Source organism: Seriola dumerili, unplaced genomic scaffold (assembly GCF_002260705.1).
Source record: "Seriola dumerili isolate Sdu_G_001 unplaced genomic scaffold, Sdu_1.0 BDQW01000219.1, whole genome shotgun sequence".
In the NCBI taxonomy this organism is placed as follows: Eukaryota; Metazoa; Chordata; class Actinopteri; order Carangiformes; family Carangidae; genus Seriola; species Seriola dumerili.
This window is the reverse complement of record NW_019174474.1, coordinates 8,111,277-8,137,087: the sequence shown is the minus strand read 5'-3', so window position 1 is coordinate 8,137,087 and position 25,811 is coordinate 8,111,277. Positions and strand designations below refer to the sequence as shown.

General features: G+C 41.4%; 4 protein-coding genes across 6 annotated transcripts; 2 read left to right on the top strand and 2 right to left on the bottom strand.

The window, feature by feature from the left end:
* The first annotated feature begins 70 nt into the window (after positions 1-70).
* On the top strand, positions 71-10,682 carry washc4 (WASH complex subunit 4). Of its 2 annotated transcripts, none has more exons than XM_022754325.1 (33): positions 71-188; positions 1,246-1,385; positions 1,487-1,540; positions 1,633-1,698; positions 1,813-1,858; positions 1,967-2,034; positions 2,119-2,201; positions 2,423-2,465; positions 2,568-2,671; positions 2,908-3,028; positions 3,259-3,382; positions 3,473-3,600; positions 3,714-3,874; positions 3,968-4,094; positions 4,291-4,416; positions 4,517-4,624; positions 4,726-4,872; positions 4,977-5,056; positions 5,578-5,683; positions 5,854-5,970; positions 6,153-6,321; positions 6,588-6,742; positions 6,863-6,937; positions 7,016-7,120; positions 7,227-7,361; positions 7,532-7,640; positions 7,741-7,807; positions 8,009-8,095; positions 8,355-8,502; positions 8,599-8,695; positions 8,840-9,036; positions 9,239-9,335; positions 9,532-10,682. In XM_022754325.1, exons 1-33 carry the CDS (start codon positions 128-130, stop codon positions 9,591-9,593), a joined length of 3,513 nt encoding a protein of 1,170 aa, XP_022610046.1. In that variant the 5' UTR covers positions 71-127; the 3' UTR covers positions 9,594-10,682. The 2 variants fall into 2 exon arrangements, with proteins under 2 accessions (XP_022610046.1, XP_022610045.1); XM_022754324.1 differs by having other exon boundaries at positions 9,529-10,682.
* Positions 10,683-11,848: 1,166 nt separating this feature from the next.
* Positions 11,849-18,057, bottom strand: LOC111228443 (CCR4-NOT transcription complex subunit 2). 2 transcript variants are annotated; one of them, XM_022754320.1, is made up of 15 exons: positions 17,993-18,057; positions 16,806-16,934; positions 16,627-16,699; positions 16,229-16,376; positions 15,946-16,128; positions 15,765-15,844; positions 15,048-15,173; positions 14,682-14,806; positions 14,420-14,537; positions 13,901-14,057; positions 13,522-13,583; positions 13,197-13,246; positions 13,001-13,101; positions 12,542-12,686; positions 11,849-12,451 (listed from the first exon to the last, which is right to left on the bottom strand). In XM_022754320.1, exons 2-15 carry the CDS (start codon positions 16,920-16,922, stop codon positions 12,365-12,367), a joined length of 1,572 nt encoding a protein of 523 aa, XP_022610041.1. In that variant the 5' UTR covers positions 16,923-16,934; positions 17,993-18,057; the 3' UTR covers positions 11,849-12,364. The 2 variants fall into 2 exon arrangements, with proteins under 2 accessions (XP_022610041.1, XP_022610042.1); XM_022754321.1 differs by lacking the exon at positions 15,048-15,173.
* Positions 18,058-20,005: 1,948 nt separating this feature from the next.
* Positions 20,006-22,412, top strand: LOC111228446 (leucine-rich repeat-containing protein 10-like). The gene is made up of 2 exons (XM_022754323.1): positions 20,006-20,197; positions 20,427-22,412. Exon 2 carries the CDS (start codon positions 20,537-20,539, stop codon positions 21,398-21,400), a length of 864 nt encoding a protein of 287 aa, XP_022610044.1. The 5' UTR covers positions 20,006-20,197; positions 20,427-20,536; the 3' UTR covers positions 21,401-22,412.
* A 380-nt stretch (positions 22,413-22,792) lies between these two features.
* On the bottom strand, positions 22,793-25,781 carry LOC111228444 (seipin-like). Its single transcript, XM_022754322.1, has one exon. It carries the CDS (start codon positions 25,542-25,544, stop codon positions 24,279-24,281), a length of 1,266 nt encoding a protein of 421 aa, XP_022610043.1. The 5' UTR covers positions 25,545-25,781; the 3' UTR covers positions 22,793-24,278.
* Positions 25,782-25,811: the final 30 nt, after the last annotated feature.

Sequence of the window (25,811 nt, the reverse complement as noted above, 5' to 3'; positions counted from 1 at the left end):
TAGTCAACTCCTCTGGACTCCATTTCCCATGAACACTAGCGACCATTCATAAAATCATGAGACCCGTCATGGGACCGTGTAGCTTCACTTTTTAACACCAGTGTTTTGGGTCACCTATCCTGGCAGTATGGCGGTAGAAACCATCGCACCTGACTGGGAGTTTGACCGTTTTGACGACGGTTCACAAAGTAAGTGCTGCGTCCAGTCCTGACATGCAGAGAAAACAAACAACTACATTAACCTCCAGTGTTAGCTTACGCTGCTAGCAAGATGCTTTGCCACCGGGCACCGTCTATTTAGTGGAAGGGAACCCCTCCTCCGGTTCATTGCAAACAAATGCCCATCAAATAAACATCTTTGAGATTATCTCGCGTACTGTTTACTGGAAATGAACACCCAGCACACCCAGGCTAGTTGAAATGTGAAGTGTAAATTCGTGAAATGAAGTGACGACGATAAGTTAGCTGACATTAATCACCGCAACCTCAGTATGACAGTGTAATAACAGTTAGTTTTGACAGTGACTAAAAACAGCTTAAATAACATTACGTTACTTCACAACAAGAGTTCGTGTTAAACGCCCATGAAAAAGGGCAACAACAGTAAATACCCAGGTTAACGTTGGCATTTGAATATTTTCTGTGTTGATGCTACATCCTCTCTCTGGCTCATAAAATACAAATATTTAGCTAGCTAGTCGGGCAGACATTCATCGTAAACCACATTAAAACATGGACCTTAGCAGCCATCATTCAACTGTGGTTGGTAGAAAAGACTCAGGATATACATTGTTGTACCAGTCACCAGTGGAAGAAGTAATCATGTGCATACCTTTTCCTTCACTCATACTTAAAGTGTACTTTACTCATGATACTTCTGTACTTGAGCAAAACGTTGAATGCAGGTCAGGATCACATGTAAACACACACAGGTTAGTTTATCACAAGTATATTTTGTTCATTAAAGATTAATTAATACGTAATTAGCATTTTATAACTGCTGTAGCTGGTAAAGGTAGAGTTTGTTTACTATATAATATTGGGTAATGAATTGAATAGTGCATAATGTTTAATAAGAATAAGTAAATCTAGTCTAGAGTAAGAAGTATAGTATTTACCCATGGAATGTAGGGGAGTAGAGGTAAGAAAATAAAAAGTTTACAGACTCAAAAAATACTTTAATATAAGTACTAAGTGTGATTTCAAGCCACTGACAATGTCTTTGATGTAACCCTCCATGCCACAGAAATACACACAGAGGTCCAATTGAAGAACTACAGCAAGTTTCTGGAGGAGTACACATCTCAGCTGAGGGGTATCGAGGAGGCTCTGGATGACTCCATCGGAGATGTCTGGGACTTCACTCTGGACCCCATCACCCTGAAGGTAAAATACCAGTGGCTATGCATGCGTCAGATGTACAAAACTGGGTTTACACAGTTTAAACTTGTGTAATTTCCTCCTTAATACTTTCTTCACTCTTTCAGCTTCTCCCATATGAGCAGTCATCCTTACTGGAGTTAATTAAAACAGACAACAAGGTAAGTAAAGAGAGTCTGTGACTGTTAAAGTCTCATATCCACAAAGTTGTTTTTCCTTTTTAATGATCAGTTTTGTTTTGTATGGTGTGTAGGTTCTGAACAAAGTCATCACAGTTTATGCTGCACTCTGTAGTGAAGTGAAGAAGCTTAAGTATGAGGTAAGAATGGTCAAAACAGTGCACTCTACACCTACTCTTGCTTAAGCAGAATATCTTTATATGTATGTTCTGTATCCATTGTTATTAATGTTTGATATTTATGTCCACTTGCAGGCAGAAACCAAGTTCTACAATGGCTCATTATACTATGGAGAAGGAGGTGATCAGTCAGGGAGCAGTGCTTCCTTTTATCCTGGATTTGCCCTTATTTGAACTTATGGCTTACAGTACATTAAAAATACATTGTATATGTGTTTTTGTGCTACAGTGTCAGACACCAGTGTTGTTGAAGGAGAGTCCCAGATTCAGATGGGTAGATTCATCTCTTTCCTTCAGGTGAGCAATGAATAATTTCTTTCATACCACAATTTATTGGAGTTGAGAAAACACTGATGGCTTCTCTCTCTGTTCTTTCGATAGGAACTGTCCTGCTTTGTGTCAAGATGTTATGAAGTGGTGGTCAACATTGTCCATCAGCTGGCTGCCCTCTACAACAGCAACAAGTAAGTCTGATGAACAGAAGCCAGTCATATTACACAGTGAATGTACTGTTCTTGCTGGATTGGTTTAAATACCCACTTTGTGAAAAGAGTCTTCACGCACTTTATATGCAGAGAAAAGCCGAGCATACACACTGCAGTTGTGGTTTGAGTATTATTTGCATGTTTTGCTCCGTTACAATGAAAACAAAACATACCAAAGCATTTCTCTTTTCATATCTCAGGGGTGCAACAAAAATCATTGAGTCGTCAGGTGTCCATTTCCAGGTTGGTTTAAGATTTAACCATTTCTTTTATGAGTGTGTCTTGAGAATGTGTTCACAGTCTCTAAATATTTCTTACCATGTCTGTTTTGTGTTCCTACTGCAGATAGTGTACGAACACCTCGGGGAGTTGTTAGTGGTACTGCTCACACTCGATGAGATTATGGAAAATCATGGCACACTAAAAGATCACTGGAAGATGTATAAAAGGTTAACACACACACACACACACACACACACACACACACACACACACATAACTATCGCAACCAGTGAGATAAAATAAAGGCTGAAGTAAAATTTTATTTCTTATTATAGTGCCCATATTCAGGTGATAGGAATTTCTTTTTTTTATACCTAAATTCATTTCTTTAAACCATTTAAAGAATTAATTTTGTAATCTTACACTGTTTATAGTCATTTCTAACTTCATCATTCTATCATAGGCTATTGAAATCAGTGCACCATAATCCTGGGAAATTTTCCATTCCTGAAGAGAAACTGAAACCATTCGAAAAGCTCCTGCTCAAGCTGGAGGGACAGCTGCTGGATGGCATGATACTACAGGTATCTTCTTCTTTTCAGCCCTTTATTATGTTATAGAATTGATTTATTTGGTTGATATAATTAAGTATTTGCTAAAAAAGCCAGTGTTTTTAGTTTTGAGGTAATATGCAAACAGATTAAATTCTACATCTTTGAGCATATGTCCTTTTAAGGCTGAACACTTGATTGAGTAAATTTGTTCATGTCCTCTTAACACCATTGACCTCATAATGTTTACAAATGTGTGACAGGCCTGTGTGGAACAGAGATTCGATGACCCTGGGGAAGGAGTAGCTGTTGCCAAAAACAGTGCCTTCGCTGAGGAGTTCGCCTTCAACATTCGCACCATATTCACTAATGTTGAGTCTAAGATCGGTCAGTTCCTCCTCACATCAACACTTGGTTTCACAGGTGGCAACTTCTTCCTGGAACTTCAAAATATTTTTTTGTTCATGTGCTTTTCAGGAGAACCTTCAGAGATTGACCAGAGAGATAAGTATGCTGGCGTCTGTGGTCTCTTTGTGCTTCACTTTCACATCTTCAGGAGTGTTGACAAGAAGCTCTACAAGGCACTGCTCGATGTCTGTAAAAAGGTATTGTTGTGCTCTTGGCTTGCTGTCTTTCTTTAGTTGTAACACCCCTTTCTGATCCTGTGGATCCAGTGGAAACGTCTTTTTCACGTGTTTCTGTCTGCCCTTTCCTCCAGGTTCCAGCTGTCACTTTGACTGCTAACATCATCTGGTTTCCCGACACTTTCCTCATCGCTAAGGTCCCAGCTGCAGCTAAACTGATGGATAAGAAGAGTCTCCAGGCCATCAGAGCGCAGAGAGACACGTACCTGCAACAAAGAGCTCAGACACTAACAAAGTCAGCAGGGCCAAAACTCACTCGCATATATTCTGTTTAAACCAGATTTTTCTATTTGAGAATCTAATTGTTTCAGTTGTCCTTTCTCTTCAGGGATGTTCAGTCCTACTACGTGTTTGTAACCTCTTGGATGATGAAGATGGAGTCCATTTTATCCAAGGACCATAAAAGTGACAAGCTGGCAGACGACCTTAACAGCAGATGTAATGTGTTTGTACAGGTAAAGACTGACAGCATAATCCTCTCAGCAAGGCTCAGCCAGACAGCAGGGGAGAGCATGAGACCACAAAGACCAGTACATCACATGGCTTTCACATTTTCCCAGTACTTTTAAGATGCATTGATTATCCTCCATATGAAAAACTGACTCTAACACTCTCACAACTGACCCCCTCTGTGTTTTCTCTCCCTCACAGGGCATCCTGTATGCTTACAGCATCAGCACCATTATCAAGACTACCATGAACATGTACATGTCGATGCAGCGGCCCATGACAAAGACCTCTGTCAAAGCGCTCTGCCGACTGGTTGAATTGCTCAAGGTGTGTGTGTATTTGTGGGTGCATGCACACAATTTCCATTCCAGCACATTCATTGTCTGTCTGATTAAAACTAATAAGGTGAAATCATGTCTCCCCTCAGGCTGTGGAGCACACAGTTCACAGGAGGTCTATGGTTGTAGCCGACTCTGTGTCTCACATCACTCAGCAGCTGCAGTCACAGGCCCTCAACGCCATCGGCACTGCCAAGGTAAACACAGACACGCAAATCATAGCTTGAATTATTAGTACTCACAGGAGTGATGTGTTTTTATATATTTTTTCTATTATTTTATGCTTTTCTCCATAAAGAAAAGGGTGATCTCTGACAAGAAGTACAGTGAGCAGAGGCTGGATGTCCTGTCGTCTTTGGTACTGGCAGAAAATGCCCTCAGTGGACCCAGCACAAAAGAGCGACGCCTCGTTGTGTCTTTGGCTCTGTGTGTCGGCACACAGCTGGTACGTTAGGAAAAGTTGGTGGTTGATGGGATGCAGGCACTTGTTTCCCTTTATTTCGTTTCATTTTTATCTTGACATTGAAATCAATCTCTTGCTTCTTCTAGAAAACATTCAAAGATGAGGAGCTGCTTCCGCTGCAGCTTGTGCTGAAGAAGCTGGATCTGATCAGTGAGCTGCGTGAGAGGTGCGATTTTTTTTTTTGATTAGCAACAAAATTTCAAGTGCAACATCTAGTCAATACATGGCACAATCCCTTTTTTTACTCCTATCTGCCACGTGCTGGCAAAGTGTTTAACCCTCTAGGCTGTGAAGAAAACTAGTCGGGATGCTACAGCTTGTTGTGGCGCCGGTGTGACAGGCAGCTTTCTACATCTTGTGAAATAGAACGCAACTGTTTTTCTCTCTTGTCACTGGCTCACAGTCAAAGAGTTTGCACAGTGGTTTGGGGAACAGGCTAAAACCAAACGCTTAATATAATCAAATCATTTAAATGCTGACATTCATCACTTTGGCAGTTGACTGTCAACAGTTATCTGTCAAAGATAAACGTTTACTGGCATCTGGCCCTGGATGGATGCTAATGTTTGACCTTGCCAGAACTGTTTGGCACAAATCCATGCATTCATGCAAGCAGTTTGATGTTTTCTTTGACCTACTTTAAGAGTCTGTAGTCATACTGAAGGACTGTTTTCCTTTGTTCCTCAGGGTCAAGCTGCAATGTGACTGTAGTTTCCTTTACTGGCACCGAGCTGTGTTTCCCATCTACCTAGATGATGTATACGACAACGCCGTGGACGCAGCACGAATACATGTAGGCTGACAGGCTTCTGATGTACACATCATTTTGAAGATCTGAAACACTGTACATGCTAATGCATATAAACTGCTTTCACTTTGATTTAATTGTTACCTCTTCTTCTCCTGCTTTTGATGATCGGCTGTTCTGGTGTTCTGGATGACGTCTGTGATTGGCTGGAGCAGTACATGTTTAGCGCGCTGCGGGACAGCGTGCCGTTCATGTTGCATGCCAAACACATGGAGTCATGTGACCAGCTACTGGAGAGCTACGACAAGGAGATCATGGAGGTGTTCAATGAGGTGAGAGAAGATAAAATATTGCAACCAGAGTAAGGAGACGAAAGAGGAAATGTACAGACTGGTGTTGGGAAGGAATTTCTTCCAAATGTTATTGACCAGAGTTGTGATTGCAACCTCCATATTGCTGTTGCACATTTGTGAACGTTGTTTTATCTTTGGTTTTGTGTAATTCTCTCATGTAGCACCTGCTGGACAAGCTGTGTAAAGAGATTGAGAAGGACCTGCGTCTCTCTGTTCACACCCACCTCAAACTGGACGACAGGAACCCTTTCAAAGTTGGCATGAAGGATCTGGCCCACTTCTTCTCCCTCAAACCCATCCGGTTCTTCAACCGCTTCATTCATATCAAAGGTGCCGAAAAACTCTTTATGCATGCTCACACACAGATTATTTTCAGTCCTGTTTTTGTTTTTATCTTTTTTGTTGTTAGTGGGATATTTAAAAAACATTTTGTTTTTCTCTGGATCCAGAAAGTGATATTTCTAGCTGTTATCTTTGAGTGGTAGAACTAAGTAAAACCGAATCATTTTCATTGAAAAAGAACATAGTGTGTGTGTGCTGTATAATGCTGACACCTGCTGGAAAACAGCAATAAAAAAATCTTAATGTCCTCCCAGCCTATGTGACCCACTACCTGGATAAAACTTTCTACAACCTGACTACTGTGGCTCTGCACGACTGGGCCACCTACAGTGAGATGAGAAACCTCGCCACACAGCGTTATGGTCTTACCATGACAGAGGCACACCTGCCCAGCCAGACCCTGGAGCAGGTCTGTGTGGTTGCACCTTATGCATCATTAACAGACTTTGTATTTTTTTTTTTTTTTAAAATTTAAAAGGAGTAGCTGATAAATGGTTGATTAACTGTGTCCTCTGTGTGGTCTCATCAGGGTTTGGATGTTCTGGAGATCATGAGGAACATTCATGTTTTTGTCTCACGCTACCTTTATAACCTCAACAACCAGGTAAGACTTAAAGCTTCCATGTTCCCCTTCTTTATTTTGAACCAAGCAGTTTTTACTGAAATCATTGCTGTCCAATAGATCTTCATAGAGAAGGCAAGTAACAACAAGCATTTGAACACCATCAACATCCGTCACATTGCCAACTCCATCCGGACCCACGGCACGGGCATTATGAACACCACGGTGAGTTTACAGGAGAGGCAGTCAAGTGTTTTAATACGTTTCCATTTGGACATGTCTACTTGAGTTTTCTTTTTTTTTTTTCACATCTCCTCTTTGCTTTCATCAGGTGAATTTCACCTACCAGTTCCTGCGTAAGAAGTTTTACATCTTCAGCCAGTTTATGTACGATGAACACATCAAGTCCAGACTGATCAAAGACATCCGCTTCTTCAGAGAAACAAAGGACCAGTCTGATCAGAAGGTAAGATAAGAGTCGCTAACAAAGCAGGAGGGACAGATGGTGAATATTGTTAAGTTGTCATATTGTTTTTGGAATCAGTTAGCTGGATGTTCTTCCTTCCTTTCACCAGGTGAAATAACTTGTAACTCCCAGCTATTGTTCAGCTGTAACTGTTTGTGTTTTTGTCATAGTATCCATTTGAGAGAGCAGAGAAGTTTAACCGTGGCATCAGGAAGCTTGGCATCACCCCTGATGGACAGAGCTACCTGGACCAGTTCAGACAGCTCATCAGTCAGATTGGTGACAAATACACATAAAATACAGTTGAACTCTTCTTACTGTGTAAATTCCACCACAGGCGCAGGCATAAACCAACGCTAATTTTACCGTTTTCTTCCAGGCAACGCCATGGGCTATGTGCGTATGATCCGTTCTGGAGGCCTCCACTGTTGCAGCAGTGCCATCAGGTTAGAAAAAAAGAAAGATGGTTTTTGTCATGCTGTGTAATATACCTTTGTGCTGTCTTTTATTGTGATATGAAGGGCTCTTGAGTAACCTTTGGAAATGTTCAAAGAAGTGGATTCACTGATGAGATTTCCTCCCTGAAAATTGGAGGTTTATTTCTGACATATCTCACTATAATGTTGTCATGTCTCTATCGTTTCCAGGTTTGTTCCTGACCTGGAGGATATAGTCAACTTTGAGGAGCTGGTGAAGGAGGAGGGGCTGTCAGAGGAGACTCAGAGAGCTGCTAGGTAGGCCAAATTTGAAAATCATCTGCTTTTCTCTCTAGAAAGTTACATGCCTTTATTTCAGTGTTGCCTGTAGATGATTGTGGTTATTGTGATATCTTTAGTGGATGTTAAACTGTGAGATTCAGTGTTAGATTGATGTGTTAAATGATGTTATTTTTCACATGCATTTCCTTTAGGTGGCACTGCAGCTGTAAACATGTTAGGGAAACATCACCTGCTGTTTTCACAGTTCTTCTTAAACATTTTGTGTCTTTCCCAGTGTCCTAGACTCAGTGTTGGGAGATCTGACCAGCAACTCTGCCGAAGGGACAGAGTACTTCAAGATGCTGGTGGCGGTGTTTGCAGCTGAGTTTCGCAGCGCCAAGAATATGCACCTGAGGAACTTCTACATGATTGTACCTCCACTGGTCAGTGCCGAGAATTTTCATTTGTGTTTCTGCTATGTTAAACTACATTAGATTTGTAGCACTTCTAGTAATTGATACACAACAAATCTATTGTAGACTGTTAATTTCGTGGAGCACTCCATCAGCTGCAAAGAGAAACTCAACAAGAAAAACAAAAGTGGGGCTGCTTTCACAGATGATGGCTTTGCGATGGGTAAGTGGGCAAAAAGTGATAAATCACATTTTAACTGAAAAAGCATCCTTAAGCCCTCATGCTTTACTGCTTCTGTGTCAGCTCTTGACTTACTCTCCTCTCTCTATTTCCCCTCTACCACTGCTTTGTCTCTCGCTCGCTCAGGCGTGGCATACATCCTGAAGCTGCTCGACCAGTATCTGGAGTTCGACTCCTTGCACTGGTTCCAGGCCGTCAGAGATAAGTACAAGAAAGAGATGAATGCTGTGGTGAAGGAGCAGAACGTGCAATCTGCCAGTCAGGATGAAAAGTTGCTGCAAACTATGAACCTGACCCAGAAGAGGCTGGATATCTACCTTCAGGTACAGTGTCAGTTTTCCGGCCTTTCAGTGCGTCTCTCCATCGATTGTCATGTCAGTTCTAGAAAAAGCAGGCTGTGTCAAGAAATCTGTCGGCTCCCTTTCATTCCCCCTTTCAAATGTGGACAAACATAGCAACAAAGAACATGCGTGGAAGATGTAGATGATGTTTCACACTGACCTCTCTGTCTATCTCTCACTGCAGGAGTTTGAGCTGCTCCACTTCTCTTTAAGCAGCGCAAGGATCTTCTTCAGAGCGGACAAGACTGCAGCCGAGGAGACTCAGGAGAAGAAGGATAAAGGTTAGATGGTGGTGTGATGATTAATCGAGTCTTCAATTATGCACAATCACTAGCACACCCACCCTGTTATACAGGATTTTGTAGATGATTTTTCATGGTAGATGAATGAATTAAAAAGATGGTATCATGATTAATGAATGAAGAGGTCTGTGACTTTAGATCTCACAAGTGACTTTGCGATTCTCTCCACCAGAAGAAACTGCAAAAGCAGGAGGTACTTCAGACGGCTCCATCCCCACTGACACTGCCTCAAAGTGAACCAGCTGACAGTGATCTCGTGTTGGATTATAACTCTTGAGAGTACTGTCACATGAGCAGAGCATGTACCTGGCCGGAAGGAGGTGAAGAGAAGATCTCAAACTGTAGACTACTTTGAAGTGTGTGTGTGTGGGTGTGTGTGTGTGTGTGGTTCAGACTTGAAACTGGATAAAACAACAGACAGTTGATGGACACCATTTGAAGACTCTTTGTGTCCCATGATGAAGGGGTTATCTTCATTAGAGATTGAATGTTTTCTTGAAGTGCTACAGCAGGAAGTGTCTTTTTCTTTTGTTTCCATTTTACAGAAACATAAATGTAACATCCCACAGCTTTCAAGTATGTCAGCTTCTAATAAATTCAGTTTGAATTTGTAGCATTTACACAAGCGAGTGTAGTGTGAAAGGTGAGGCATAGGGTAGAAGTGGATCCCTTCCTCTACCACACAGCTTTTTGATACTTTAACACTCGGTCTAGAATGACTGGATTATTTTTCTACAGTAGAAGCCTCAGCTGTGTGTGTGTCCTCTGCTGATCAGAGATGACGTCAATCATTGACTAATTTGCATAGGTTTTGATTTCAGTGCTGTTTTATTGCTGCATCGCTCTGTTAATGTCCAGTGTAATGGTTGTGATAACATTATGACTGTTCATGGCCTTTAATGGCAGCTCTGTAGGCTATAGCACACTATTGAGAACTCTTGAGAATGTTTCACTGTGTAATCTTCACGTTTGTGTGCCATATTTGTCTACTGCTAATTTTTGTTTTGCCCATTTTATACATTGTGTGTAATAAGGTGTGTATGTGCCTTTCTAAACTGTGGAGAATGTTTTGATCACCTAATTAATTTAGTATACATCTACACACACCAGATTCTTGATCTGAGTGTTTGCATAGTACGAAAGTTTCACTATTTCTCTTCAGCACTGGAGGTGTATCATTATATCTTTATTTTGCAATTTTGTATCTATCAACATGTGACAAAAAGGCCACAATCGGGTCAAAATTACATTCCATGAATTAACTTGCTTGAAGAGAAAGGTCTGTAAAGTCTTTCAAGACTAATAAAATTTGCACTTTCAATAGAATTGAATGTGTCTCAATCATGAGTTTGTACTGAAGAGTTAAGATACTGCAAAGGATCTTAAAAGCACAAATTCCATGCAGTGTTTGCTATGCATGTTTCCCAGTGTAAACATTAAACCTGTGTAGTATTTATACATACATATATAATTAATTTTAAACGTGAATGTCTTCCTTAGCAACAATGTACAGGTTTTGTCTGCAAATTTGAACATCAAAAATAAAACTGACTCCAGGAAGAAGGTTGAACCTCATGAGGGACCCCCGATTTTAAAAAGGGCAATAAACAACATACACACACAGTGGTTCAGGAAAGCCTTTTCTGCTTTAATACAAAGAAAAGAAGCTTTTCACTTCAGAAAATACAATATTGGTCTGGATTTTTTTTTTTCTCCTCAAATTGTCAGTTTTCCGTTTCCTACGAAATGCTGCTGTTCACTGCTGTTCAAACAGCTTGAATTGAAATACATCCCTTCTTTTGCTTTGGACTCGAACCTCGGTGGATGATCTCCATGTTTAGTTTTTGTTTTTTGGCTGAGAATCAGGCCTTTCCTTAAATGACATTTTTAATTTTGTATTATTTTGTAAGTGCCCACAGTGCCATGTGACACCCTGTCCAGCAGATCCAGAAATGTCCTGTTACATCCACATATTGCATCCATGCTCACCTCATAAAAACGAGGTACAAGGCAGGGCAAAATTTCTTCCAAAATAGATGTCATATATATATATATACATACATATATATATATATATCAATCATATATACACATTCGTACATACATACACTAATTTATGTGATGCAAAGAAACAAAAAATGTACACATTTCTTACAAAATTGTAACAAAGACTGGAAAGTGTTTTGTTTGCTCTGGAACAACGTTGTGTAGCTGTTTAGCCTCTGCGAGGATTCGTCCACATTTGAGGACACCAAAGTAGTCTCCCAGATTTGTGTCCAAGGTCAGCTGGCACAGAACTCACAGAGAGACGGACAGAGGGAGAAACAAAGTATGATGGTGGTGCAAATACAGAGGTTCATGGTATCAAAGTAAATTGAAAGTAGGAAAAAAAGGTGAGATGAAAAGGGATGCATGTGGAAAAGTAGCTTGACCCCTCCCTCCCACCCACACCAACACCCCCCCGACCCAAAACATAAAATGAAGAAGGGAGGGGGGGTTATCAGGGAGTGTTCACATAAAAAAGCACAAACAAATTTTGTGTTCTTTTATTACTAAATATAGTGCAACAATTAACATTGCATTTCTTTCACCCTTTCACTTGAGTCTGACGAAGTTAACTTTGCTTCCCCCGCTTTTTTTCTGTTCTTAACACTTGTAAATACGAGGCGAAACCCTTGTTCTGTCACTGTCCTGTGCCACAAGGTCAGTCCTCCTTTCTGGGAGAAAACAGACTTCAGATTCAGAGACGTAAACATAACACAGACCCTGCTCAAAACAAGACAAAAAAAACCCAGGAGGAACATAAAGAATAAAAACAGAACAAGTGTTGGTGTTTTGGGCAGCATGTAATTTTGGAAAGGCAGGGCAGTTTTGATGGTGGCGATGACCCCCGCAGTCAAATAGCCAAATCCTCAAGGAATAAAAACCAAGCTGTGTGAACCACAGCGCCTCTCCTGGACAACAATGTCGTGTGCAGGAACAGCTGCGGCCTTTGGACTGGTCGGGCCTTAGAAGGCCTGCTGGGCTGGGTTGTAGTTGAACGTTGTTGGCACATGAGGCCTCTCTTCCAGCTTGTCATACTCCAGATGAAATTCCTTAGAGATGCAGACACAATTTTAACGTGATTTGAGAAGCTCTAATCCACAACAAAAGTGGAAAGGAGCAGCAGAAAGACCAACTCTTACCTTGGCTACTTTCCTCCAGTTAAGACAATCAAAAAAGTAGTAGGTGCCCCTCTCATAGGTGTTGGTCTTCAGTGTAGGCTCCATGCCAGGCGCCCTTGTTATCCAAACCCGCTCCTCTTTGTGGTACCTCCAGTCCCGGTTAAAGCTGGAGAGTGAAATTATGAAGAGGGAGTAGAGGAAGAGGGAAGAAAGCCAGTGATCATCCTGAAGTTTTCACCCCATGAACCTCAAACACCTCACGAATCAAAGTTTCACTTTAAAGAGGGAAGAGCTGCCGACAGCCTGCCACACACATACGTGACTATTTGTAGAACTCTACAATGACTTTGAAAAGGTCAAAGGTCTGTCAAAAATGTCCAGATTAATTAAACAAAACTTTTTACAGTGTAAACTTACAGACAGGAGTACGGAAAGACAATATTTCAACAGCAATCACCACTCAAATGGTGACGTACTCACAGTTCTACTGCTGCCAAAAGCTGTAGCAGGTCTCCACCGTTCATGTAGTACAGGTAGAACAACAGGTCTTCACCATATCGAGCCAGTTTGATTGCAGCCAACTGGAGACCAGACAGCAAAGAATAAGGAGGAATTAGTTTTGTTCCCATATGTCCTATGTAAAGACTACAACCACTTACTGTGGCACTGTAATTACCTTGTCCCTTATATGGATATTGGTTAAGTACTCAGAGGGAACGTGGAAGTCTGGAAAGGCAAACACAGAGATAAGTTAACAGGTCTGAAAAGAGTACACATAATCGTATCAGAATATTATTAGAAGCCTTTTCTCTATTCACTGCCAAACCTAATTTTGAAACTTTCCTTTAAAAAAAGAAAAAGAAAAAGCCTTCGACATTCAGTCATCATCCAATCAAACAAAACCTTCAGTCTTTTTCTTCGGTCTACATCGAGACCCAAATCTTTTAAAAAAAGCTTCCAAAAATCATCCCCTCCCCACATATTTCACGTTAATGTCTTACCAATGTCTTGTGGTCGACAAGGTGCTGAGGCCCAAGGAGAGGCGAACTTGGGGTACAAGTTTCTGTCGGAAAATAAAGTTTCAGTAAGTTCTTACCGCTATTATTATAAACAGCAGAATTTGCAATACTGTTTAATTACAATGAGTCCTACAGAGAATTTCTGCCATCACAACGGTATGCTAGTAGTCTGGGAACTGATCAACATCAAAGTTTAACTATGATTTATTCAGTGACAAGGAAAGCTGGACAAATGACTGCAAAATGTATTACAAGTCATATAACTGTGTTTTACATGTTTTACAACCCAGAAGTAAGCATGTACCCACTAACTGGTGAAAATTTGACCGTAACCGTGAATAGGGTCGAACAGCTGTCTTACTCTGGTGAGTTTAAGTTGAGTCCCAGTGTCGTGAGGTCGCTCCCTAGCGCCAGATGGACCATCCCAGGATCAGTCTCTGCCGCCCGGATAAACGTCAGCAGGCCAATCATGCCAAATTGGTCTGTCACCATTCCTGAGGGAATGTTCGTCACCCGACCTGCAGCGGCAGGATAAGATCAGAGTTCAGCAAACTGCTGAAACTGGGCTGTGATCTACAGCTAATACTTACTGTCAATACATTACCTCCATATTTCTAAACCACACTTTGTGCACGCATTGGAGAGCAAACCAAGCCAATTATTTTTTTTAATACGTGATGGTCACAGACAAGTGAATGGAAAGATGATGATGGTCTGCATCATAGTGAACATATTCTTTTGGTTTCCTCACTGTAGCCTATCCAATAATTATCTAACCCCAAATGCAGGGTAGAGAGCCCAACTGCCTCACCCAAGTTGTGCGATTAAGAAGGGATGTCTCAGTGGAATTGGAGCGATACGATTGGCTGAGAGGTCTCACCATCGGGCAACACCTGGATCCCTTTCTTCTGGTTGTTGTTCTGTGCTGAGGCCGTCTTGTCTCCGGGGAACTTGGGCCCATCTGCATTGGATGTGCTCTTGCTTGTGGAGTTCAAGTTCTAAACAAAGGAAAATTGTTTTTTAACACAGGAAACTAAAACATGTAAATTCATGATAAATAATTCTTTGATGTGTAACCTTGACGAGAAAAAACAGACATCCAGTCAGAGTGTAATGTAAAGCCATCTGTGGCTCACACTTACAGTTTTGCTGTCGTCGTTGTTCAACGTGGGGTCCTTATAGTTTGGGCCAGGCAGTGCAGGGAAGTCCTCGTTATGGATGGAGAAATCCTGTGTCTGTTCAGTTGATGGCTTTGTCACCATGCCAACTTGATGATGACAATGAACAAAGTGAAGTAGAAATTATAAAGGTTCGGAATCAGCAATTCTTTTACAACAAACTGATATCTACAACTCTTCTTTCTATGAACTTAGATGCGCACTGAAACAAAGCTTTGACTCGGATTATGAACCCAAGGAGCTGATAGCCATTTCCTCTCCTAGGGGAACCTACTACCTTTAGCTTAATGTGTGTAAAAATAAGACACTTTCTCCAGACTAATGGCCTACCATAAGGAGCCCTTCCGGCCAATGGGTTAAGCACCGGTGTTGGGTTTCCAGTCCCTTCTCTCCGACTCCTGTCAGCTAACGCGGGGAAGTCTGACAGATCCAGTCCCGTTACATTTTCACTTCCATCTGTAGCAATAGGAAGGTTAGAAACTTGTAATGTCACCTTCATTGCAAATTATCTGTGTAATAATTTGGCAATTATTAACTTGATAAGGTAATTTCATCACACTGTAAATGAATGAAAAAATTGTCCCTCCCTAAGTAATAATTTGTATAGTAGTTGCCCATTGTCTGTTTCAGCAGTCAAAGATAAATTGATACAATGCTGTTTTCTTTCAGTTTTTCCAAGAATGAATTTTACGGATTTTCTTCATAAAATACCCAGATTTTTCAGAAGAGCCACATCATTTTAACTTAATGTCGCCACAAGTTTATAGTGTCACCACACATTGTGTAAAGAAGTTCTGCGTCCAGCTTCAACAAGACACTGTTCAGTGCACTTTTTACAGTGAATAAGGTCATCTTGTTTAACAACAGTTCAGAATATGATTTCATATTTCATAGAAAGTGAAGAGAAAAATAATGACAGAACTAACTTTAACAAAATAATCTTTAAATAATAATCTTTGGATTCATTTTTTAAATTCTATTTTTTTAATATTCTATATATGCACAGGTACATTCCTTGGTTAACCCACCCAGGTTAAACAAACTAACCTGTGCCATTGAAGATGTTGCTTGATAATGAGTTGTTCATCCCAAAAGCCTGATTGCGATTCATACCAAATCCTGACATGCTGCAGTGAGAGAAGAAAACCAAAACACAAAGCTAAGGTCAGCATTAACTTAACATTACCTTCCCTTAAAATTAAGAACAAAGGTTTTTCGATCTCTTTACCTGTTTATGGTGAAGGGCTGGCGTGCTGGCTGCTGTTTGGGCATACAGATGATACTGGGTGAGCTGCGGTTGGGGCTGCCCAGCCCCGAGCTGCCCATACTATTGGTCCTGCCGCTCATCCCAATGCCTTGACCGACCTGAGAGTGGTTCAGCATGTTCCTCGAGTTCATCGGTAATGTCCCCCTATTAGAACACAATTGGGTCTGATTTAGCTTTTGCTCATTTCAGGGCAACTGCCATTTCTATTTCCAGGTATTCTTCAAATGAACACCTTCATACACACCTGCTTGGTGATGGAGGGGTATGGAGGGACATGGTGGGGACCCCTGTTGTGGGAGTGATATGACTTGGTAGCTGCGTGCCTTGCGTTAAATTTCGGTTTAACTGAGGCGTATTGTTCCCCATGCCCCTTACCGAGAAGCCCAGTGCACCTGCAGAAAGACATACATACAGTTAAGCAACCCTCAGGAGATATTTCTGCTCTCTGTCCAAAAAATATCTGGGAAATGTCACTTATTCCAATTTTCAGTAGCTCTGGCTGTACCAGCGAGACTCTCTCTAACAACCTGCTAAAGTAAATTTTCAAAAGCAATATACTAAATGTAACGTTTCCTCCCACTCCAAGTATACAACATGAGAAAAGTGCTGGGATCGGCCACCAGAAAAGAAAAAAACACTTACTTTGTGGACCATACAAACTTGCACCAAGCTGCGACAGTTGACCTGACGACGATGGCGAGGGCGAGGACAGCATCTGAAGGTAAACATGAGAGGACAGGAAAGAGTAAGATGGAAAATGCATCCTCTGGAGTTAACTCAAGAAATGACAGAAAAAGTACAGATATGGGGACAAAACTCACATCTTTGTCCGACCGATGTGGGAACATCGACGGCTGGTTGTAGTACATGCTTTCATCAGTAAAGTCGTTATCGACTACCTCGACAAACTCTACAAATTTCTTTCTAGCACCAAACATGCCTTTTGTCACCTGAGGAGAGAGAACAGAGCTGCTGTTAAAGATGTGCAAGGGAAAGAAGTCAAGAACTAGAACACAAATTCATTTTCACAATGGCCATCACATTACTACTCTAAATACACACATTTCCTTGAGCCTCAGTATTGCCAATATCACCTTCAAACTACATAAGTTTCACTTTAAGTAGTTTCAATGTTTTCCAACCATTGCTTTGCATTTATTCTGCATCCATTTGCTCCAGCACATCACTGACACTACATAAACCTAATATTAAGTCAACTTTTTATACAGAGGACAGCATTTTCTATGAGTGCACCTTCATATCAAATAGAGTAATCTGGATACATAATTTATTCTCATTTCTTTGTAATTCCCTGTGACATATTACACATCTTGGGATTGTTAAAATAAAGTTTTGAACAGTGCGTGTATAGTTTGTACCGATGCACACGCATACGGGAGGGGGGATGTTGAACTTTCATAACAAAATAAACTATTTACTTTTTCCATGATAAGTAATGAATACATCAGACGATAACAGAGTCAACCGGTAGTTTGCTTCTAGTTCATTTTGTAGGGGTACTAGTTTGTCTTACCTGGTGAAGAGATACCTCTTTTAACACTGTTGGGGAAATTAACAGCAACAGTGCTAACAAGCTAGTTAGCCAACACTAGTGTAGCTAACGTTAGCAGGCTACCTGTGATCACTCTGTGTTAGCATAGCTAGCTTAACGTCCGTTTGCGAAGGGGCTATCCTAACAAGGGCAACATAAGAAAATCTATCAACTTTTAAGTCCCTGGTTTATCAGCAGTTAGTATCAGGCAACAATTCGGGCCCCCTCTGCCTCCATATATCCACAGTCAGCTGTCCGTTTTCTCGGCTTAGTTTACGCTCCGTTTGCAGCAGCAACAGCAGCAGCAGCAGCAGCAGTGACAATCTGCTGGAGCTAAAAGCTAACCACCCGCTCTGTACCGAAACGGGGAAACAGCGAGATAAATAACTCATGCTGAGCGGTTACATTTGTTTCGAACCATTTTAATATGACGAAAAATAAATAAAATACCCTCACCGCATCAATTTCCCTTCTCTTCGTTAGATCCAAGATGGCTGTGTGTACTCTAAATCGAAAGAGGGATAGCCTTTACCCTCTGACCTTACAACCTGCTGACCACTTCCGTACACAAAACCGATGACAGAAAGTGTGTTCCACTTCAGCATGCTGAACTTCAACCAAGAAATAGAACCAGAAATAAAAACGTTAGTAAAAAATTGTGTAGATTTTGCAGTGAATATAAATAAGGACACCAGTGTCTAGCCTCTGCCTCCCTCCTGTGATCATTAGGTGTCTTAACTGTACTATCTGCTCTCAGTCAGTACAGAGGATGCCTCTCTCAACAATGTTACAATATTCAGATAATACACAAACCTCTTTGAGGGCCCTGTGTCAAAATCTAATTTTATGACCTTATTGTTTCAGTTGTGTGCTTACATGTTGAATATTCCTACAAATATTTGTGTTTAATACAATTTCCACACAACAAATGTGTGGCCAGTTGGTGACTGGGGTGTTCACAGAGGCACAGCAGCTTATTTTTGTCCAGGAATGCACTGGCAGGTTAATTCAGATCTGCCTGCAGGATACTCTAATATATTTCTTTTAATTATCATATTTGGATGAGAGAGACCACAGTGTCTCCTTCAGCTGCCTTCCTGGATGAATTAGGATCAACCTATTATGGCATATGTTAAAAGAATAATGACTGAGCTTGAAGGTATATTCTTGACTTCACACAAAGTCCAAACGACTTGTTGTTTCAGACACTTTCACATGCTGTACATCTAGTGGTCTTCCTCAGCAGATGGAGTTTTTCAGTCATCATGGAGATGGTTTAGTAATTAGAATTAGATGGTGTAGGAAACCATCTCCAACTGAGCAGCTCCATCTGATGAGGTGGACCATGATATGTGGTTGAAATGTTACTAATGAACTTTTAAAGACCTTTTCTACTGCAGATGTTTTCACTTGTTATTGCAGGGAAAGCACATGTGTAATCAATAACATTAATGACAACTCAGTTGCATGAAGTGCTCCAGTAATCACATAATGGGACAGTTAATTACACCTGAGCTTTTCATGCTGTGTCATATCAAAATGTCAGCCATGAACAGGCTCTGTTATGGCATACACATGTTTCTGTCTCTGTGCTCAGTCTGTGCTATACTGTTGGCTGTCTGAGGCCCCTGGGAGTTTAGTGGATAAGGAGAAGGACAAGTGCTAAAAACAGTCTGTCAGTGAGCGAAAACAGACGAGGGGCAACCATTGCCCCTTCTGATAAGGGAAATGAAATTCCTCCCCAGTTTTATCTAGTTGGAAAATAACACTAATGAAGGCATGCAAGATAGTATGGGGAAATCACACCTCAGGTCGTCAGGGATGACTAGTGACTTCTATTCAGGAGTAAGACTCCACAAAGAGAAATGAATAGGAAATTCTATTTCGCTTTGAAAACTACATGCCTTTGAGGAAAACTGAAACATGAGCCCTTAGATTTGGAGGATTTTTAGAGTGGATATGGCACTGAAGTCTTGCTGCCTCAATGACCCCACAGTTGATATCTGAGCAACTCAAACAGGCATGTACAATGTGGCGCTGACAAAACACAGATCTATAGAGCCATACACCCTCTAACACTCTTCAATACACCTCTTATTTTTCCAGGGAACCTGTAACTCAATTTCCCTTCAATGCAGGAACATTTCAAAACATGCAACGATAAACTACAGGCTAAATCAGAGTAAAACACATGCACACACTCTTTTTGGTCTCCCTCTGAGCATTGACAAATTCTTGAGAATATTCCACAGTGAAGGCCCAGTTATCTGGCCCGGTGGCACAGACCCAGGACTGCGTCCAGACCGATTAAAACAGAATGTAAATGACCTTCGTTGCTCTTTCATCACAAGGCACTTCTTATGCTTATCAATGGCACCCTGCCCCTCCCTCTCTCTCTCTCTCTCTCCCACCTCTGTCATCTTGGAGAATAAGGGGGAGAAAGTCATTAGGCATAAATGGGGAGGAGAGAGCAGCTAGTGGTTGCTATTGCCATGAAAGTCAGGGCAAAGCTTAGAGCCACTGAGAGATAGTGAACGGACTGCACTGGGGAATATCTGCCCAGGGAATACAATAGGTTTTCAGCTCATTAAGTTGGATAAACAAATGGCTTTCTGTAGGAGATGCTGTGAGTCATGGGCATCAGCAGGCAAACACTGGAAAGTAGGTGTTTTTCAATGCTTATTATAATCATCTTTACGCTTGTTATGTTTTCTGTTTCCTTTCTGATGACTTATTTTCTTTTTAAATAACTTAGCATCATGGCTTTTATCACATTAAATGGTGTAATTCAGCATCATAATCATGTAATTGCTGCTACATGCAGCTTCATATGCTGATGCAGTATTACAGAGATCTATTACATTGTTATAAACTTGTTTTGTTTCATCAGGATCAATAACTCCAGAGGGGCGGTGGAGGAGCATTAATGGGATGCCATGAAATTCACTAGAAGACGCCAACTGCCTGCTTGAGTGCAAACGCTTGTCTGGCACTAAACTGATGTGGAGGACCAGTGGTGTGTCAGAGACATTGAGGAAGATGGGTAACGCCATGCGAGGCGTCATTGCATTCATTCCCTCAGAGCGCTGTCAACGCTTCCTAGTAGGAGACCTGAAGGAGATGCCTCTTGATCGGACCCTAGACCTGAGCGGTCGGCAGTTGCGTCGGCTACCTGTTGCTGCCTGTGTCTTTGACGAGCTGGTGAAGCTCTACCTGAGTGACAACAACCTCAGCACTTTACCTGCTGAGCTGGAGGGCCTAAGGAAGCTGCAGCTGCTGGCCCTTGACTTTAACTGCTTTGAAGAGCTCCCAGCAGCTGTTTGCAGATTGCCCCAGCTCAACATCCTTTACCTGGGTAACAACAGGCTTTACCACCTCCCCAGAGAACTGCGAGAGCTCAAGGAACTTAGTACTCTGTGGCTGGAGACTAATTGCTTCACTGTTTTCCCTAAGGTGGTTTGTGAGCTCTCTAATCTCAAGACCCTGCACCTCGGTTATAACCAGATACGGAGTTTACCGAAAGAACTTAAACGGCTGGAAGAGCTAAGAAGTATCTGGCTTGCTGGGAACCAGCTGGCAGAGTTCCCACCAGTGTTGCTGGAAATGCACTTTCTAGCTGTCATTGATGTGGATCGGAACAAAATACGCCAATTCCCAGGCCTGTCTCACATGCAGGGGTTGAAACTTGTCATTTATGACCACAACCCCTGTGTTAACGCCCCAGCAGTAGGTGAGGGTGTCAGGAGAGTCGGACGCTGGGCAGATAGCTCAGATGATGAGCAGGAAGATGATGGGTCAAAAGCAGCCAGTGAGACTACAGCTGAGGTCACGGAAGTACAACCTGAAGAGGAGCACAACATTTAGGGGTCAAGGAGCAAAGTGACCTTGAGCCGTGGCGAGGCCTGCCAGCACAGGATGACATTCAAGTGGAACACTACGGCGGAAGGGTGTGCTGTACGTCAGGGTGTTGGTCTTTGGTCCATAAATGGTAAAACCAGTCATATGAGCTTTAATATAAGACACTAAGTAAAAAATAGTCCAGAAATGTGACCTGTGTAAAAAGGGACATTTGAATCTTGAAATTAAAATGTTTAATATGTTTGGTTTTAATATGTATAAAATGTCAGTGTCTTATTTAAATTTGTAAAACTCTGTATGTACCTTCAAACGATCAGTTGCAACAATAGTGACTTTGTAAATTGATTTTAATTTTCACCATATCAGATTTCAGCATTAGAGCAGTAAACAGTACTGTGTGTGTGTGTGTTTGTGGGACAGTAATACAGAATGATATTCATACTTTTCCATTAAATTGACTATGCAGTTAGTTGTTGCTGAGGCTATTCTGGGGGTCATCTATGAATTTGCTTAGTTCCAGATAACCCTGATGTCAACTAAATTTATTCTGCAAATACCAAGAAAAAGAAGAGGAGAAATTGTTCCAGCAGAGTCTGAGATAATACATGTACCTGCTGAGGCTAAATACAGTGAGGTTTTTAATACAAGTGATGGATGGTTTAAGTCAATTAGTGCACTTCTTAACCAGACCAATGCATAATTCATCTGATAGATTGGGGCTGTGGCTTTGAATAAAGGCTGCTAATGGGCCTTAATATCATCGCAATGGTTCTGATTTGAAACAGATCACAAATGCAGCTTTCTAATTCCTCAATGTACCAGGAAAATGTTCTGTAAACAAGATTATATGTCATTGTTAAAAATATCATTTTGCAAATTTTGAATCCTTTTTAACATTTTAAATGAGAGATGAGAAAAGGCTGCATACCAGCCATTTTACTGGGAATATTATTTCTAATCGCATGCACAACTGTATTTTCATCTTTCATTCAGCTTCCTATTAAAGATAACAACACTTTGCTGTCTGTTGGTATGATTCTACAGGTTCTATGTATCAAGACAGCTTTCTGAGGTAGAAAGTAGAAGTAAGTATACTATATTTTTGACTGGTTAATATGTTCTACATCCGGAGAGACAAGATGCATTTTTCAATAAAGTAAAGTAAATTTTCTTTTTTACTATGTATGTGACCAAAAGTTTTGATGAAAAGATCTCACATTTTGGTCTCAAAATTTCATGGTATACAAAAAAACTTTCCTGAAAACCCTACTAAAACCCATCACATCAGATTTTTCTATAGATTGAAATATTTAAGCTGCTTTGTTATTTGACAAAGATGTCACCCAAACTCGTGTTAGCAACATTAAAAGAGAAGAAGATGTGCACCACTGTATTTTTTTATTTGTTTAATTCAGTATCAGTGCATAAATAACATACACCTATGTAACTTCAGAGGCATTTAGAAGAATATTCTAAAAGACAGAATTGAGGATAACCAAGTGATGAGTGCTTCTTATTAATCTTTGGTACAAAATCCTATATCAACACAACTTGAACAAACCCATACATATACTTGCTTAAACCCTAAACTCGCCTGAAGTGTAGGTTAAACACATGGAGGCTGAGCTATATCCAAACAATTCCTACATTACCTTATCATCATTAGCTTTACCAACAAGAGCCAACGTCACAACAGTATCTCCCCTTATCCCTCTCATACTGTATGTTCCTTGATGTTACAGACATGTTTTTATTAACAGACCTATTAACAAACATATATATTTCTTAAAAGACCCATCTAAAATATCTTGGTTCTTTGTTGTGATGAAAACACACAAATAAATACATATGTTCACAACATTAAACCGCAGAGTGCAAACTGCACTGTAACAGATACTGAATACAATGGTCAGATGGAATGAAAACCAACTTTGTAGAAGCGTTGAACCCCTGACTTAATGTGCCACGGCAGTTAAGTCAGCCATTGCACTGAGATAGAACGTCTCTATTTGCACGATGAAAAGAAAATTCAACTAATTCCTTTAATTCCTCATGCTGGACCATTTGGATTTTTTTTCCGGTAAGTTATTAAAAACAAAGACACTTTTTAAGGCAAATTTTCCAAAACTAATTGCTATGACAGAACTTCTGAAAAAAACATATCACAAGGCATGTTTGTGTGGATCTAAAAGGGTGTGAAACAGTTCTGGAATTTTCAAATCAAGAGTGAAATTTTTGTTTCAAGTGCACATCAGCTACATTCAAATACAATCAAGTCTAATTATGTTTGAATTGGTAAGTAAGAAGAGTCAATGTCTACTTTTATCTATATGTAAAGATTGTCAGGATGTGTGACTCAGTTATTGTAAGCTGGCCATGATGTGACAATGTGCCACCCTACAGACATCAGAACAATAAAACACAAACAGGTTCAACAGACTTAAAAAGGGTGTGTTAAAGTGTTGGACAACAGCTGATGGTAATGCCAGATTCCTGCTGACAATAATGTTGGACAACACAGAGCTGGAATGTAGCAACCTCCTGCTATGGCCACAATCAAAACACAAGTGGCACAAACATAAGACTATAATAGTGCTGTTGTCTTCAGGACTGTGTACACTGAGCAGACAATTAGCAGAAAGAGGTGAGCAGAGGTCAAAGTTATGAGGTAAACCTATCAAGACAAGACAATAAGCTGTAGTTTTTTTAGCTACAACACAGGTAATATATTCTCATGCATTTGTATTTGTGCCAATTAAACAGTGGGTTAACTTGAATCTATCAGTATCTGCCAAATCACTTCCCATCTGCTGAGGAGTGATGGGAAATGAGATGGCAAATGAACATACACTACAGGTACTTTAAGCGTGTGCGGTGGCATGGTTCACAGGCTCATCCAGGGTCCAGGTCTCTGTCGGAGGGTTGTCTCACCCTGGTGAGGCAGCGGGCATCCATCCAACACGTCTGAGCCGTCTTTCTCATCAGGCTCCTTGGAGTCATGGGACTCTTCCTCCTTGGTATCTGGTGCATCATCCCCTGAGGCATCTGAGATAACTGAGGGCTTCTTTGAGGACAGCTCAGCCGCTGTGTCACTTCCCTGGAAATCAGATTCATTCACAGATCCAATCACTTTGGGAACATCAAGTTCCTTCTGTGAATTTTCTCTCTCCATGCGCTTCCGGGCCTCTTCTCTCCTCTGTTGGATGCGAGTGTTGTCTCCTATCATAACTCTGACTCTTACTTGGTCTGGAGGCCAGAGCCCACCCCATATGAACTGCAGGTAGCTGAACAGCACAATGACACTGAGGAAGGCAAAATTGGTGGCCACGCCAATCACTGCAGATGTCAGAGGGAAGGTGTACAGAACATAGCGTATACCAGTGAAGTAGGCATGGATACGGAGCTGAGATGAGTAGATCTGCACTCGTTTGGACTGGATCTCAATGACAGCACCGACAGTTGGTTGATAAGCATTTGTCTTGTATTCTGAGAAGAGCTCAACTTGTATGAGCTGCTTCTGCTCAGCCATCCCACTCAGAAGCAAAGGAGAGAACAGTAAAGTACCGAGCGTCTGCAGGAGGCTGGAGCGGTAATGCAGCATTGTAGATCGTCCCACTGATGAGACAGTCTTCCCACCCTTGGTATACGAAGACATCTTGACCATGAACATACCCAACATTTCATTCACAGGGGACTCTGGCATCTCTAACTCCAAAGATATGCGATAAGGCTGGCCGTAAGCCATCACCTGGTCTCTCTCATTCTTCATAAAAGAGATGTTGGCTTTGGGGAATGAACAAAGCACTTGCTCAGAGACATCACAATCAGAGGAGTAGTAGAAGTGCACAGGCGTGGAGAAGCTGACAGTGGGCATGTAGGAGTAGTAGAAGCTTCCATAGAGAAAGATGGACACCCACAGCAGCAGCCCAAGGACACAAAACAGGATGCCAGCCTGAAATAGAGTCCGACGGGCTTTGAGGAGAGTCACAGCTGCCACATCGTGCAGCCAGTGGAGAAGGGGTCCCATCGTTGCCCCCATCGACTCTGATCCGTGGCTCCCCGACCTTCTTCTGGTCCTGGTTTGGGCACTTGTTCCTCCTTCGAGCCCTGCTGACTGCTGCCTCTGTGGTGGATCCCTGTGTTCATACATCAGTGGGTGGCTCCCCTTCTAAACTGTGTAGCTAATTGCTTATCTTCACCCTCCCATGTTACGTTTATTAAACTACACACTCAAGAATCCGGGTGTTAGCTTTTGGTCCACAAGCTAGATCACTCGTAAAAATTAGAAAAAGACTGAAAGACAAAAGAAGAAGATTTAACAACGATGTTTTCTATTGACTTAATGATGTCTAAGCTCGTTAGCAACTTAGCTGGCATTCTACCTCAGCTTCTGCTAAACACAAAACATGACCCTATG